At 31.9% G+C, this 18,285-nt stretch overlaps 1 protein-coding gene across 5 annotated transcripts in view; it reads right to left on the minus strand.

Moving 5' to 3' along the window:
• Positions 1–18,285, minus strand: part of LOC118198040 (papilin-like) — a 137,655-nt gene that overhangs the window by 35,476 nt on the left and 83,894 nt on the right. For 4 of the 5 annotated variants that reach the window (XM_085811606.1, XM_085811609.1, XM_085811607.1 and 1 more), the window contains 5 exons: positions 17,904–18,111; positions 16,688–16,864; positions 11,652–11,828; positions 9,364–9,543; positions 8,195–8,336 (listed from right to left, as the gene is read on the minus strand). In XM_085811606.1, the coding sequence (XP_085667732.1) occupies positions 8,195–8,336; positions 9,364–9,543; positions 11,652–11,828; positions 16,688–16,864; positions 17,904–18,111 (884 nt within the window). The remainder of the gene's footprint in view (positions 1–8,194; positions 8,337–9,363; positions 9,544–11,651; positions 11,829–16,687; positions 16,865–17,903; positions 18,112–18,285) is intronic. The other variant, XM_085811608.1, reaches the window with a different exon arrangement.

An 18,285-nucleotide genomic window follows, 5' to 3' on the forward strand; every position in this document is an offset into this window, starting at 1 on the left:
CTTCAAAATGCATTGTTCGACATCCTGTTAAAATTTAGAACTCATTGTATGGCACTCACTGGAGATACTGAGAAAATGTTCTGACAAATCCTAGTCAATAAAAATGACGTTGATTTCCAGAGAATCATTTGGAGAGAAAATCCTGATGAACTGCTTAAAGAATTCCAGCTTCTAACAGTTACGTATGGCATTTCTTGTGCTCCATATTTGGCTATACGGAGATTAAAACAACTTGCCATAGAAGAACAAACGAATTTTTCCAGAAGCTTCGAGAGTCATACTGGAAGATACCTATGTAGATGATGTTCTCACAGGAGCAAAGAGTAATGAGGAAGCAAAACAGTTAGTCTCACAAATTATCGAATTAATGAAGGAAGGTGGTTTTCCAATAAGAAAATGGGTATATAATGAACCGTCAGTCATTGAATTTTTACCCCAAGAACTAAGAAGCCAAATGGACCTTTGACAGGGTACAATTCTAGGAATCATTTGACAAATCTATACATTTCTAGGAATCATTTGGGATGCTGAAGAAGATATATTCAGAATTAGAATAAACTGACCTATGGATAGTGTTTTAACAAAACGTCAACTTCTGTCAACTATCGCGAAAATTTATGATGTTCTTGGGTTTTTATCACCTACGGCGATTCAATTAAAAATCTTAATGCAGCATTTATGGAAGAAAAGTATTGAATGGCATGATTTATTATCTAATGATATTTTACAAGCATGAAATCTCTTTTGAAATCTCAAATAGAACATTTCTATTAAAAATATTCAAATAATTGGCTTTTGCGATGTGTCTGAACATGCCTATGCTGTAGTGTTTTATCTAAGAACAATATTCAAAAATGGAAAACTTCACGTTTCATTGATTAGTTCAGAAACAAAAGTTGCTCTTGAAAAGACAATAACATTGCCATAACTCGAATTATGTGCAGCACTTCTTCTTTCTAGATTCTATAAAGTTGTTTCAAGATCCTTAAGGAAGAATATTCACATTGATCAGACTATTTTATATTCAGACTCAAAAATAATTTTAGATTGGCTTAGTTCATCTCCTCAAAGGTGGAAAAGTCTTGTTGCTAATATAATATCAGACATTCAAGACTCAACTTCAGAAGCTTCATGGAATTACGTGAAAAGTCAAGAAAATCCAGCAGATTGTTCGTCTAGAGGTATTTCTGCATTAAAACTGAAAAGTCACTTTGTGGAGGCGTGGTCGTCAATTGGTTGTGTCAGCATAATATGCTCCCTCTTTTGCCTAGAGACCTACAGGAAGCATGTGTAGATGATATCAGACACGAAGAAAAGAAATCGTTTCTGTCAGTCAATATCACCATTTCAGATATACCTGAAATTACTGCTATGTTTCGTGGTGTTTAAGACTCATTAGAAATTGCAAAATACAAGCTCAGAGTCAAAAAATCAAATGTGTATTATCACCTGGAAAGCAACTTAAGCTCATTCAAAAATCAGAATTCAAGCTTCAGACGCCAAAGAATCCTCATTTTACTTTTACTATATTGATACAATATCATCACAAAATGCATTTATATAGTGGTCCTCTATTTAATTTGTGTTGTATCTGTCAAAAGTATTGGATACCCTCTGGAAGAGATGCAGTGCAACGAATTCCATCTAAATGTTTGACTTGCTTAAAACTGAAGTCGCAACATGCCATACCATCATGGGAGACATGCCTTCTAGAATATTTGGTGTTGGAAGAGCATTTCTTAACGTTTGACATGGTTTTAGTGGATTATTCAATACAAAACCTAACATGACACGCATCAGAGTAAGAATTAAATCGTACATTGCTCATTTTATTTTCTTTGCCACTAAAGCAATTCATCTCGAGGTTGTTTCAGACATATCAACAGATGGCTTTCTAGCGGTTTTAAGACGGTTTATCTGTATTCGGACAGTTTATCTGTAAGGCCGGTAAATCTGTATTCTGATAACGCAACGAATTTTCGAGGAGCAGCAACCTACATAAAAGACAAATCAGTGCTTCTCAATTCTGCTAAAATTTAAAATTTTGCAACTCAAGAATCTATTGCATGGCACTTTATCCCACACATTTTGGAGGACTGTGGGAGGCTGTAATCAAATCTGCGAAGCAACATTAGCTGAAAGTTTGCAAGTCAGCTATCTTAACTTTTGAGTAATTTACCACTCTACTAATACAGATTGAAGCATGTCTAAATTCTAGGCCACTGACTCCTCGTTCTTTAGATCTCAGGATTTAGAACCGCTTACTCCAGGACACTTTTTAATAGGTGCTCCAATAACTAGGAAAGGAAGTTAAGAGACAACAATGTATCTTTGCTTAAAGTCAAGATGGCATCTGATTCAACAGCTTCGTAATCAGTTTTGGTCAAGATGGCAGAAGGAATATCTGAATCAACTACAACTGCGAAAAAAGTGGACATTGCGTGCAAACAATATTCAAGTGAATGATTTGGTTTATCTCAAAGAAGATTCTCTTCTTCCTTCCAAGTGGAATCTTGGAAGAATCACAGAAGGTTTTACTGGAAAAGACGAAATCGTTCGAGTTGTTGAAGTAAAAACGTCAACTAGACTTTATCAATTCAAAATTTCCCAATGCTGTCCTTTTCCTAAGTAGTCATTGCTGAACTTAAGTGTTCAGCCCGGGGTGGGTGGGAGAAATGTTCACTTTTAAAAATGTTTATGCCTTATTTTATCTTTTTCTAAACACGGCGCTATCCTCGCGCCAGATGTTTAATTCGTAATGCATTTTTTAAAATTTTGCCGTGTGTTTGTGGCAACAGATTAAATAAAACCAAACAACTAGTATTCGATGCTAAGAAAGAATGAACTCATTGTAAACAATTCTAACAGCTGATAAAGTCAAAATGATATTTAATTCTTTGAGTCTTTTTCCTGTGTTAAATTCAAGTACTTCCAGGTAACAATAAGTCGATGAAAATTCAAGGCAATCTATTTAATAATTATTAATTATTAAACTTACCAACAAACAATAATAAATCTAAGAAAAGTACATCAATTTAAATTTTAATATTAGAAACATTTAGTCTGAAATTGACCTCAATTTAAAGGAAAGTTGTTTTGTATATTAGAAGAGGTACAATTACCTATTTGAGAAGGAGAAAGCATTATTCCTTCTCTTTGAAGAACATCAATAAAGCTAAGTCTTCAAAATGTGAAAACCTTTCTCCAAAAACTAATGCAAATATTAAGCTGAACACTGCTTAATTTTATTATACACATACAATGTTTTTTTTTTTTTTTTTTTTTTTTTTTTTTTTGCTGCTATGTGATTAGATTTGAAGCATTTTTAATAGATTGGTTGGTGTGCAGCTGTATTTGATTACGTATAAAAATGTACCGTACCTAGCAGAAAACAGAGCAACTTTGTAATTTTATTGACTCACTTTAATTAATAGAGTTTCTTATGATTACGTAATCATTCTCAGAATCATACTTTTTGCGAAGGGGGGAATTATTTACTTATCCGCATTCTCCGAAGAAAAAAGGTTTTGACAGTTCTTTATTTTAAGGGGCTCATACTCCTTAAAACCCATAAGATGTTCGAATAGGTGACTCTTGCAAGAATTGAGATAACATATTTATTTTAAAAGCCATTACTACCAACTTTTTACAGATGACTACATAATATACCTGCTTTCTGAAATAGTAATCAGAAAGTTTGTGTTGCCACAAATATTTTTATAATTTAGTCCGCTTTGTGACAACATTTTTCGTCGTTATTTCCAACTTGCGCGCACAGTTTAAGACATTCTGTTTCATAATTTAATTCCATATTTAATATATAGCTTTTATAACGTCTGGAAACTACTGTGAACCTAAAATTCTAAAACTTTCATGTTAAATTTTTATTTTATTTTGAGTTGAGTTCATAAGATGTATTTTATTAAAAAAAAATTGTAATGTTTTCGTCCATAAAATTTTTTAATAGTAAAATATTCATCAGATTGTTGGTTCAGTTAGAAAATAGTGTCCATATAAAGAATTCCATCCAATTTCAAGTATGTACCATTAGCCATTTTTAAAATATCATGCGCGGCAGGTGGAAATATGGCGAAATATTTTGTAACAAAGAGGATTAAATTACAAAAATATTTGTGGCAACACAAACTTTCTGGTTACTAGTTTCCAAAGCAGCTATATCATGAAGTCAGCTGTAAAAAGTTGGAAGTAATTGCTTTTAAAATAAATAAAATATCCCAATTCTTACAATAGTCACATATTCGAAGATCATGAGGGGTTTAAGGTGTATGAGTCCCCTTAACTACAATATTTTACTAAAGTTCTCTCTGTTGTCCTTTCTTACCTATTTTTTAAATAAAACTCATCTGAATTTCCTTGTTATATAATTTTTGACTGGATGGTTTACTTTGCTAATTTAACTGTTTTATATTTTAGTTATCTTATTACGATTAGTATTTTTGTCTATTGAATAGGAGAGTTTATTTTTGAATTTTCTCCTCTTTGAGTTTAATTTTGTAATGCTCATTGATTTTAGATTTTCATTTTATAGTCACTTATAGTTTAATTCTTTATTTCCCATGAAATATCACTCCGAATTTTGTTTTGATTTTTCATCTCTCACACATTTTCTGTGCATATATATAATGCATATATACATACAAAATTCGGATAAGGTGGCTACTCTTATTTCCTTCACTAATCCAAGTCATGTGCTTCTTATTAGTTTCTCAAAATGAGATACGTGATTTTGTGGAAATTTCTTTCAAACTTGTTCTGTTAATAAAAAATCCACCTTTTCATATCATTCCTAATAGAATAAAAATTCCAATCAATTACATTTCAATTCATTAGTAAAATACTTAACATACTGCTGCGTTCATATGGGTTCGTAATAAATTGAATCCACAAGTCCAGTGAAAAGTGAACAAAATTTATTCTTATCACCAAAAAATAAAACAAAATGCTGAAATTTCTTCAGACATTCGTAAAATATCGCAATATCTGACAGTTATATTTTAAACTATAATACTAAAACGTTTAAAAAAATTCAATTCAAAACAGAGAAAGCTAATCCAATCTCACCGCGGATTCGCTATAATAAACCATATGAATTAAGTAAACAACTTTGTGAGCAAATGAATTGAGATGCTTTTCATCAGATTTTATAAGCTTTTAAATCAAGCACTAGAATATTCTGGTATTTTATCGATTTTTCCGGAAAGCAAAAGCGTACAATTACGAGATATATATTTATTAAATGTGCGTGTTCCTGTATTTTTAATTTTTCGGCGTAGCTTCCTCTTCAAATAAGTCTCGTGCTGCATTGCCCGGGGATATAAAACAATTTGAGTTGATTCTACTAAAATTAGCTAAATAAATACAAAATCCGTAACAATACTAAATATAATAATTGTCCCATATCTTCGTGGCAAACCTTATTATTACCATGAATAAAAATAATAATGATGATGAAAAAATTAATAATAATAAATAATAATAGAAATAATGATCCAGAAAGCTAGTAGCTGCAAAGAGTATGTGAGAAGCAAACGTGAACTTAGCAATAATCGTAATGCCAATCTGACATTTAGAAAGCTGCACCCATAATAGAAAAATTCTTTCTTTTAGTTTTAAAGTATAATTCAGTCAAACGTTCGTTTAGAAACTGAGTTAAAATTTACAAAAGAAGAAAGCAAAAGAAATTCACATAGACTGAATTTTCTTTTAATACATTGAATTTTCTCAGTTTTACGTATATTTGATGAAAACTGAAGCTATAAATTTAAAATTAAAAACATTTTAACTGTTTCAAAGTAGGGCTCTGGTTTTACCTTATGTCTTTATTATTTATATTTAAATGCTTAGAAATAAATAAAAATACATGCCATTTATTTTTCCCCAGCTTTTTAATAGCGTTAACATGCATTTTCATTTTAATTTAAGAGGGAAATTAACACTTTTTATTATAAACTATAGCGGCATAATTCCCGTTTTTTACTTCCTTGTACGAGGTAAAAAAGAAGTATTGTAATCGCGAAAAGTTTCAGGCAGTATATTTCAACGAAAATATTCTATTTTGACCTCTTTCAAATGCAATTTAACGATGCATTTCTGTGATATATGTACGTAAGAACAGAATAAAACACTCTTTTCCTCCAAAAAATTATAAAACTGCTTTAAAATGAATTCTGAAATTCTGAAGAGAATTTTTCGTGGCGTCTGTACGAACGTATGTACGTACGTATCTTGCATAACTCAAAAACGAGTAGCCTCAGAACGTTGAAATTTTGTATATAGGACTGCTATAACATGTAGATGTGCACCTCGTATTTTGGTTGCAATCGGCCGCTCCAAACGTATATAAATATATTTATATATATATATATATATTTATATTTATATATATATATATATCCCCTCTGTTACCCGACTCAGTGATCTCAGTTTCTTTACTCTTATATTTTTGTAAATTGTGCATTTTTTGCTTTAAAAATGATTGAATTATGTTGTTCTTATCTTCCGGTTAAGATTTTTATGCCTTTTGTAATTCTTTTAGCAATATTTGTACAATTATCAACAATTTAAAAGTTTTTTAAGTGCGGTTAGGTTTTAAATAACATGGGGGACATATTTGTTTACATTTGAAACTGCAGAATAGTAGATTTGTTGCCAATCTAGAGAGGCTAAGCTTTGCAACAACATAGATAACGCCTTCATTTATTATTTAAATCATGCTTAATCCTTTCTGGAATTTTTTCGAGGAAATAAAGCGTTTAAGATTTACTTCGTAATTTTTAAGACAGATATTTTGAGTTTTTATGTATTTTTGCCTTGTCGCGAAGTGAAAACAGAATTAATTGAATGAGAAATACTCAATCGTCTGTGAAAAACAATTTCTTTTTTGTTTTCTTTTCTTAATTTCTTTTATACATCGTTCTAGCTTTATTATAGTATTTGAATAGAACATGTGGCAACGATTAGATAATTCTTTAAATGATATAAATTTTGTGCATTCTGAGTTATAATATGAACGAAATATAATATTGTTAAGTGAACCTAGCGCCAGAGTGTCGCTATGGTAAACAAAGTGAATTTTAAAGAATGCATTTATTCTATTGTGGTTTATGCGCTGTCGGCGAAGTAGATTTAATTCAATCCAAAATGTTTAAATGAAATGCAAGAAAAAATGCGTATAATTTAATATTCTGTACAAGGAAGTCATGTGGTGTACATATCAGACTTTTTAATATATTATGGAATTAATTGAACTTAGCATGCAGTTTTACTTTACAGACGCAGTATCATAAATAGCCACAACTGGTAATTAACATATTTATTCTAATTCTTATTAGAAAACATATATCTTTCACTGCAAAAAAAGGAGATGTACAAAAGCAGTTGAAGCAACGAATATGTGTTGTTCATTCCACAACACAGTTCCAATAATTTAAAAATATTTTGATGGAAAGACATTTCTTTTAATTGATATCTTAATTAACATATCAAAAGGGCAAAATTTAAAATAGGCTAAAAATTTAGAAGTTCCTCAGTATCGAGCATACTCTCAAAATACTGCAAACTGAATGAAAATAGACAATTATAAACTACTTTATTATGTCTTGTATTATAGCCTGGTATAATAAAAGAAATGCACTTTTAAATACTGTAATACACTGTTAACCAAAGAAAATTTAAAAAAATAATAATAGAAAACAGCAGAACCTTCTGAAATTGGAGAGGGAGAAAGGTAAAAATTAAATTTCATCCATAACATTACTAAAGCAGAGAATTAAGATTTTATAAATACTAATTTTTACATGCTTGCCGTACAGTATTTTACTGCATGTCAGATAGCGTTTTTCAACTACAAAAAGTTTAAATACGCAAAATTAATCCAGCATTCTGATCTTTAAAAGTACTACTTCTAAATTTCTTAATTCTTCTTAATTAAATTACTTAATAGCATTAATCAACTAATTAATTTATAAGAACTTTATCTAATTACTTCTTAATTTATGATCAATTTAATAATATTAATGTCAGGTATGGAACTTGGAAGGATTCATTATCAAAAATTAAACTGACTCTTCGTTTCAAAACAGTTTAGACGACAAAGTTCATTGAAAATATGTACTATAAATGTTTTACATTTATTCTAGTTCTGATTTTTATTTATTTTAAAGCCTGAGCATACCTTCCTCACATGATGCCATATTGCATGTCTCTTTATCAAAAGGTTCTTCAGCAGGATCACATAGACTAACATCTTCAACACTATCGTCATGATAACATACAGTGTTTCTAGTTCTTTCGCCACCTCCACAAGGAACAGAGCACTGAAAACACATCATCGAAACCATAAAAACTAATAACACAATCTACAAATTCAAACCTCAATATATATATTTATATGCGCAGCAGCAGGAGCTTACGATTGCTTCTTGTATTAATGTATAATAAGTGGCTAAACCTGATTTTATGAAGTTGTGATTTTGCACAGTTTATATGTTTATTATTATCTTTATTATTTAACACTAATTAGTTTCACACTGAAACCTCATAAAAAATCAAATGTACAGGAATCGTATGGTAGAATCTCAAAGAAATAACTTTATTGTTTCTATAAACATTCACGGTGAAGTGATTCTAAATAACCTAGCCATCTGTATCGCTCCTAAGTGGCTAAACCTGATTTTTAAAAAACTGTGAATTTATAAAGTTTATATGTTGATTATTATCTCTATTATTTAACTCTAATTAGTTGCACACTTAAACCTCATAATATATCAAATGCATAAAAAATCAATGAATCTTATGGTATAATCTCAAGTAAATCATATTAGTATTATTTCTATAAACATTTACAGTGAAAGTGACTCCAAATCACCTAGCTATCTGTATTTATATGAAGCTAAGTTTCATGAAGTTTCACAGCAGAGCACTTGCCAGACTGTGGATTGCTACTCTATGTATACAGTTTATATTGCATAGTCTCAATTCTTATGACATATAGTCATTACATACATAGTTTAGAAAACTAATATAGGAAAAGGATAGCAGTCTCATATTGAAAAATACTTGGTATACAAGAAATATTAGATACATTTTAATTCAGAAGTCAAACAACAAAAATCAGCGTTAATTTACAAAATTTTCACAGGACTAGTTTCGATGGTTTTACCGAACCATCATCATCATACATTTTAATATTTAAGGATAATATTGCAAAGAGACATCATTATTTTGCTTTTGCACCTATTGCAGTGCAGTTACTCTTCTCTAAAAGAACAAATTAATAAGCAAATAATTTTTTAAAGGGATCTATAAGAATTAAAAATAATATTGCACTAAAAATTAGCATACATTACTCCAGGGCCCAGCAAACCATACGCCTTCACACGGAGCAGAGCTGCAATTTTGAAATTCATCAAATTTCTTCAATGGATCACAACTTTTATCTTCTATCTTTATAACTGATTCATCATGCCATACTCCACAAAATACAACTCTACTCTGAACTCCATTTCCGCATATCGCAGAACACTATAAAATACAAAGAAATAATTTTAACCATACATCTTTTATATAAACATGTTAAAACAAAATTTTAACTTGATGCTCACAAAACATCAAATGATTACTTGTCAAATATTTATGAGTACACTGAGATCAATCCTTGCTTATAAATATAAGCACATACGAGAAGAATACTGCAAAATTATATAAAATGTAAACATAATTTGCTAAATTCATTTTTTACTTGGTGTTGATTTCAAACGATAAAAACTTTCATTTCAAATCATCGCTAAACAAAGAATGAATTCTGCCACCTTTGATAGTAAGCTATATAACATGCTATAATGAATTTAAATCAATGCTTAGTTAAAAATTTACAGTAAATAAAATTTTATAACTTTAAATTTGGTGCTATTATATTATTTAAAATTCATACTTCTGATACTACTATAGTCCAAATTTTTAAATAATCTGGCATTCTAAAAATAAAAGTTTTAAATTTCATGACACTGAAATTGTCCCTATTACATTATGTAAAATCCGTATTAAAATGTTAAGTCAATATTTTTAAGTAACTTGACAATCTAGAAACTATATTTTCATGTTGAGTTTTTTGATAAAGGGCTTTTTGGAGAATAAAGCGTTAAAACCTCAATATTCAGCACTTTAAAAAACCTATTTTTTACAAATATTATCTACTTTACCTTTTATTAATATATATATTTTCTTACAATTTATAATATAAGTCATGCATTGGCACAAATAACACTTAGCTCATACACTACAGTGGCTAATTGGATGTAGCAGCTGAACGTGATAGTTTGGCACAAGTTCAGATCCCAAAAAACAGGCTGGGTGAATTGAGTGTTTCCCAATTTTTCTCAAGTAAAATGTAAGTACAATATAGTTTAATCTAGAAAACATGCATAAAAGGCATCTTTTCTCTACTTATTTCTATTGTGCTTTGCCATAGTTTAATAAATCCAATCTAAATCTATCCCTAACCTGTAATCTTTAAATTAAAAAAAATCTTAACCTTGGAATAATTTGTAATATAAAAAAATTAACTTATGCATTTCATTGAAATTGACTACGCTACACATTACATTTTTCTTCTGAACTTTTCAATATCTCACATCAATACTTATGACAGCAAAAAAATTAAATAGTTAGTGGAAATGCCACCGATCAAATTTTTAATGGCTATTAAACTATTAAATCAAAATATTTCTACTTCATGTCATTAGAATTATGTGCATTTTCCCACCAAGCTTTATATAATTAATTTGTATATTTAATAAGCAATGATAACATTTGTTAGATGTATTGTTTTGAGGATAGTTATGTTTCTGTATCATTTGCAACATTCTTAATGCTTTCTTGATTAAAATTATATTGGCTACTCATTTTAAAAAGTGGTATTTTTTAAAATACCTTAGGAATACAAGTGACTTGTACAAAGATATAAATGCATGCCTTCTATCATGAATCCATTAATTTCTTTTTAAAACACATTCATAAATACCCCAGAAAAGAATTTTGTAACATGGTTTTAAAATCCTCAAACTTTTGTGGATAAATTTATTTATATGAATTATTGCAAAACACATAATAGGAAGGGGAAACACTACCCAAGGAGAGAGATGGCTTCATAGAGGACACTTTAAAGAAACCTGACTCATATTCACGTTACACTTGAGGAAAACCAAGAAAATTCCCATACAGGCAATCTGTTCGTCAGTATCCGAAACTTGGATTGAACAACTGGTGTTTACTAAACTGGCTGCTCAGGGGCTGCTAGAAGAAGTTTTTTCTTTCCTCAGAAGAAGAATAAATTAATAATTTATTGCAGCCTAAAATCTCAGAATTATTTGAATGAAGTGAAAAGCAAAAAGAACTTTCTTAAAAGATTAGTTCTTATTAGACAATGGGGAATACTACGAAAATACTCTTACAGGAATACATTTTGCAGCCAGTGGCTGAGCTCAGAATGCAAATATCAGTCTCTGGAGTTTTTAAACAGTAATGGATCAGTCCCATCCCAAAATATTTTGGAATTGAATTTTGCTCTTTAAAAAACTAATTATGCTTATTTAATATGTTGTTTTAGAAGTTTCATATAACAAATGCTTCACCTCAGTCCATTGAGAAGTATGCCACATGGGCTCACACATTTCTGCTTCAGAGACACATGGTCGAGTAAGTTCAGGGAGTTTGCCAGCTTCACAAGCATCATCTGGAAATACCACACCATCTTCATCTGCACAATGAGCTTCCCTGGACTCCACGTTTAGGATACAAGAACCTTCACACTATAATATGTGTGTGTGTATTTAATTATGGCAAAGCACACTAGGGGTATCTGCCTAAGAGGAGGGATGCCTTCGTGGAGGACTTTCTAAGGGAAACTGGCTCGTATACACGTTACACATGGGGAAAACCACGAAAACACCCATGCAGCCAGCCCGTTCGCGGGATTCGAACCTCGGACCGAACTACCAGTGTTTAGCGACTTTACCGCTCGGCCGCTGGTGGGCTCATACTATAATAAGAAATGCCAAATTACATATAAGAAACATGATAACATATGTATATAAGAACTTATAATTTTAACTGAGGTAAAGAAATAAATATTATAAGTATTTCTTATTTGATTTGCATTCTTTAATGATCAGCAGTTTCGGAAAAAAATACTGTTCGCAGCACCGTACTGAAATACTTCATTGAGCACCCTATAAGAGCTGAGGTCTTTTTTAACCTTTTCGCAATGACATGTTGCTGAATTGAAAACCCTTTGGAGAAAGGCATGTCAGATATGCATCAGTTTTAAATGTCACTAGCAGCCGGAGGATGCGTTAGTGCGTTGCCACTTACATTGATCTACCAGACGGGTGTATCACATATGCACTTTAAAACATATATGTTCTTTTATTTTTTTTTAAATCACTAGATGGCACTTCGTGTCCACTACAGTTAGCTTATTTAAACCTATACATTATTGACTCTTGTGTCTGTAAAGTATTTTTTGGCGATTCCATTATATATACAAGTATAAGATATAAAGTAAACAAAACCTAGTCGAAGTGCAGCTGAAGCTTCACGTGATATAAATATTTTAATGCTTCCGAGTTGTTTTTGTTTTTTTCCTATGGTTAGATTGGGAGTGGAGCTGCGGCTTTAAGAATTCTCGTTTGCATTCAATTTGCATCTTTTTTAGATAGTAGAGTTCTTTAGATAGAGGTAGACTTTACGTTTTTTTGCACCGGTTAAGAGAATCGAACTAATATTGTGATGCCTAAAGAAAGAATTTTTAACGGAATAAGAGTATATTTGAATGGTACATTTACTATTCGAATATACTCTTGTTCCGTTAAATGTCGAATATACTCTTGTTGCGTTAAATGTCGAATACACTCTTGTTCCATTAAGCCCATGAGTAACTATTCTGATACCGAAGGCTATACAGATTAAAGTGAGGGTAGCGATTTGCATCTTGAGACTTTGTAAGAGACTGAATTGGAAGCTGGCTTCGCTTCCAGGGCATAATCCAGCACAACAGTGGATACATCATAAACTTCATTTGCTAAGTAACTAAAGCGTTATGAATTTACGAGAATTGCAGGAGTAAATAGTTCAATTATGCGTCTAAAACTGATTTTTTTCACTATTTTTTTCAATGATGATATAATGATAATATTCATTTTGATAATAGCCCACCAGCGGCCGAGCGGTAAAGACGCTGAACACTGGTAGTTCGGTCTGAGGTTCGAATCCCGCGAACGGGCTGGCTGCATGGGCGTTTTCGTGGTTTTCCCCATGTGTAACGTGTATACGAGCCAGTTTCCCTTAGAAAGTCCTCCACGAAAGGCATCCCTCCCTTTAGGCAGATAGCCCTCGTGTGCTTTGCCATAATTAAATACACCACCATTTTGATAATATCCTAATGAACATAACTGAAAAAAAAAATTAGTAATTTATATGAACAAAAGGTGAGTTTAAACTCACTTTATCCAAAATCAGCAACGTTTCTCCCTGCAGATGTGTCTAAAATGAGGAGATTCCTAAGATTAATTATTCTATTGGAAATAACTTAAATGTCCGACCTCAAAATGGATTTCACAACTAATGAAATGCTAGCAACCAGACTGTCACACACTGACTCTTCTCTAAATAGTTTATGCTATAACATTTAATCATATATTTTATTATTTTTCACACGTGTTTAGATATAGATTTAGATAAGTTTTGTAAAACATATAATCAGGATGAGTCAAATATTTTTTGATGTAGATTTTGATTAAATTTCTTTCAAAATGTCTTGATATTATGTATTTTTGACTATATTACTGTTAGATATTATTACAGGAAAAATAAAAGCTATTGATAGAATTTCTTTTAAGTTGGGCTTAGCGACACGAAATACCCTGTCCTGCAAGATCGCACTACTGCAACAGCCCACCGTCTCCAAGGTGAGTTGCTCAAAGAAGACAGCCTGCTGTCACGTAAGTGGACTAAGTACTGACGTATATGTGATACACCCGTTGTGAAGGTGTTAAACTAAAGAATTTTTTATCTTTAACTTTACATACTTTGCATACTGAATTTTTATGCTGTCTAGAAATAAAATGGTATCAGAAGAGTTAACAGATTAAGATAAATGAAATGCAGACCTAAGCTTCAGACCTTACTTTCAGTTTCATTAATAAACCCAGCAATGCTAAATAAATTTAAATTTTGAATTCAGTTGCAAAGATCATTTTCAGTTTGGTTTATGAAGCTTAAACTCTTTTAATGTTGTTGGAAAGATTACTTGAATTCTCCCTTTTTAATTATTTTGTAATAAGGGATTGATGTTAAATTCACACAAATACACAGATACTGCAGAAATGCATCAAATTACCAGTTTAATAAATCACAAGACCTATTGAGATATTTAAATTACTCATAGTAATCCTAAAATTTACAGCATATTGAACATATTGCTTCATTGGTTTATTCAAATCATTCCGCACAGTTTTTAGTTCAGCTTAAGTTTTCACTTATTGAGTCACTAAGAACTGTTACGTTACTGAAAATTAGGGGTTTTTATACTTTACACCTTGAACTGACTTTTCACTTTTCCTTATCTACCTTGGTGCCGGACAAACTAACAAAACTAACAAAACAAAAGTGAAATTCTATCAGTAGTGAAAAACCAGCATGGCACGTAAATTTCTTTTATCACTAAACCTCAACACATAATCAAAACAATTAGTTTAAGTGGTTAGTGCATCAGGGCGCGTTGTGAGAACCCGTGTAAAAGGAAGAATCAGTAACAATAACTCCAAATTAAATATAACTTCATGTTTCTTAAAAAGCTCCCGGCTCAAACAAATGGAGTGACCGTAAAAATACACCCAAGATATAAATAAACAAATGCAATTTAATTTTAAACACACATTTATTAAATTCCAGAATATTATTATATTACTAAATAATGGATAACTGATCAGTAATCCTACCACATATTTTACTATGAAAAGTAACACATAATGTCACACACAATTACAGCTTACAATAATTAATAAACATTAAGATGCAAAATAACACATATCTCATTCCAAAATTAACGTACACATATTAATTTGTAAGTTTACTATTTTTGACATTTACTAGCTCACTACTTAAGCTGGTAAAACAAATCTTTAAACCTTCATTTAGACACTTTAAATTAACTGGTCATTATTCAAAATATTCTAATCACTTACTAGTTTACATATCTATAATAAATGATTTTCGTCTAAGTAATTTGAAAAGATAGAGAGGTAGACAAATTTAAAAATCACTCAGAGATTTTACGAAACATATAATCTTGAGGAAAGTGTTCAATTTTTTGCACGGAGGAAGTGTGTTTCCTTGAGCCAACACCTTGATTACAGTTAATAAACCAACACTCGCGCGTTGAAGTCCATTCTGCACAAGAATATCTGGAAACGAAGTGAAGTCCTTTTTGTAAAACTAAACGCCAGATCAGGGAAGAGATCGTTCTTCAGGAACATATTTCTGTGTGGAACGTCTAGGCGTCAGGATCCACAGGAGCCGGATAGTAATAACTTCACGTCGTTCCGGAACTTCCAAGTGTCAGTTAATTAACTATCACTCATTAAAGTAGTAATCAGCTCTCAGTCAAATGTTCTATGCAGCTCGCGCACTTTTCTCCAGAGGAAAAAGTTCCTTGCATCTGGCACAAAAACGTTTAAACATCTCGCAGAAAGAGTGCAGCCTCTAGAGCAAAGAAAACGCAACCCAAGCCTTCTTCCTCAGGAAGCCCGCTGCGGGGCAGAACGCCCCTCCTTTCTTTCTCTTTCACATCGCAGCTGCCCAAAATTTACTCTAATCAGACTCCGCTACAACCATAATCGCATCCCGCTGGTTCACGTCGCTCGCCCCGCAAGGGGGAAGACACTTTCTGCTTTTCCTTTTCCTTTTAGCTCAAAAATCAGAACCAGTATCCGAATGACTTTGCTTCCAGGGCATAATCCAGCACAACAGTGGATACATTCAGTCATCTTAACATTGTGCAGCTTCCGAGGTAAACTCGGTCTCTCCGCCCCCGATACTTCATAGGCTTACAAAAAAATCATAAAATTAAATCTCACCAACCCCAGAACTTTACTTTATCTTCAACTGAGAAATTTGACCCCCACAACGAATCAAATACAAGAAAAATCTGAAAATGATGTCCTGACCATCTTACTTCGGGAAAAATGTGGGAAATAGAACCCCCAGCTAACAAATGGAAACTAGTGATAAGAAATTCCAATTACCTAAACTTACTGAAGGAAACATTACAAATATAACAAAGCAAATGAGAATGAGAATGTCGATTTACTACTTTCGTAGTAAACGAGTCGACAAACACCGTAACTGCCTTCAGTTCTACTGTTAAGCAAAAAGGCCATAAACCAGATGTGTTCTTGTAAATGTTTCCTGTCTTTGTTACACTACAGTTTTAAGAATAACGAGCTAAATAAAGTTTAACAATTTAAGAATACTCTTTTTACCAGATTAAAATATACATGAGTACAAATAAAAATACTAGAATAATAATAACTTAAAACAAACATTAATACAATTAAAATTTTCGACATAACAGAAGATACAAGTTATGACACTAAATGGCTCACATTACCCCACTCCAATCAGAGACTATCCATTCCACTCCTTCACATGGTCCAAGATTACAATTCTGAAAATCGGTCGGCTTCCTGACTGAATCACACAATGATTCTTCTATGACTTCATCATTTTCTTTTGATCTGCATTCGACGGTTCGCGTGTGATTTCCGGAACCGCAAGGACTATCGCACTATAAAATTTTTAAATCATTTCTATTGTGTTGCTTGAACAACAGCTAAAACGTCAGTTTTTAATCTTAGACATGAATCCAGATTATTTTACAGGAGATTTAAAATACAACATATCAGTTCAAATAAATTAAATGAGTTCATAAAACTCATAAGAAGTTTAGTACAATCAATTTAGTGCTTTGCAAAACAAATAAAAAGCGATTAATCAAAATTCATAAAATATTATGCAAAAATAAATTAAAGTAATAGCTTATAAGATGTAACGTTCAAGGTAAAGATTATTTAATGCTATATGTTTAAATACATAGTTAGTTTACAAATGATTTGAAAATTCAGATCCTGGCTAAATTAAAATTACTTTTTTATTAAGCACCTGTCATGCTTTTTAGCACCTGCAAAATAGGATCCAAACACATGTGGCGACCCACTGATAACACCATCTGGGGATCAAACCATTTTTTCTGTGGGCGTGTTTAATTTAATGCGTGCCGCCCAAGTGGTTTAGTGGTTAGCGTTGCTGACTGCCATGACAAAGAGCCTGGATTCGAATTCCGGGGAAATCAGGGATGTTTGTAGTTGTATAGTGTCCGCGCGGCATGGGAGCACTCTAAATATTCGGCGAGCCTAAAGTCCTCTTGTGAAGTTAGTGGTAGGCGAAGAGGTGTGGGAGTCCCACCCCGGAGTACTCTCAATCAAAATTGAGGGCGGAACTGAGCAAAATCGCACTGTTCACGTGTGAGGTGCTCAGGCTGTTGCCAACGGCAGGTGTAAACTTGGGTTCCATGCTAGGAAGAATCTCGTGGGCTTGGGCTCACTTTAGTTCAGACAAGTGACCATTAACAACAACAATGACAATTTAATGCATTTTTTTGTGTTTACAGTTAATAAACTTGCCAAAATGTATAGCAGGCGCATAACGGAAAACACCATAAAATCATTTAATTACATAGCATTTCCACTAAGTTTTTAAAAAGTGGATTAAAACATATATTATACATAACAATATGCATAGCAATTTAAAATGAGATAAATTTGTACCTCTGACCATTTTCCAATCACCCAGTCAGGACATTTGCTATCTAAATTACAGGCACGCATGAAAATAGGTTTTGACTCTTGACACATTTCTTCATCTACAAGGCTAGAATTTTCCTCGAAATGTTGATAACAAAACACAAGACGAAACTGACTACCACCTCCGCAAGTTTGAGTGCATTCAGACCAGTGTCCAAATTTCCAACCATAGCTGAAAAATAAAAATTTAGTTTATGCATTTTAAGTATCCAATAATTTATCATATTACTAAATATTAGAAAAGAATTCAGATTGAACTTTTAATTCAACATTAAGCTTTTAAACTTAAAATTTGCATGATGTCATAAGTTTGAAAATAAATCAGATGTGTGCAGATTTAACAGAG

This window comes from Stegodyphus dumicola, chromosome 2 (genome assembly GCF_044657685.1).
Source record: "Stegodyphus dumicola isolate Sdum_Otavi_A_Nest chromosome 2, ASM4465768v1".
Classification (NCBI taxonomy): domain Eukaryota; kingdom Metazoa; phylum Arthropoda; class Arachnida; order Araneae; family Eresidae; genus Stegodyphus; species Stegodyphus dumicola.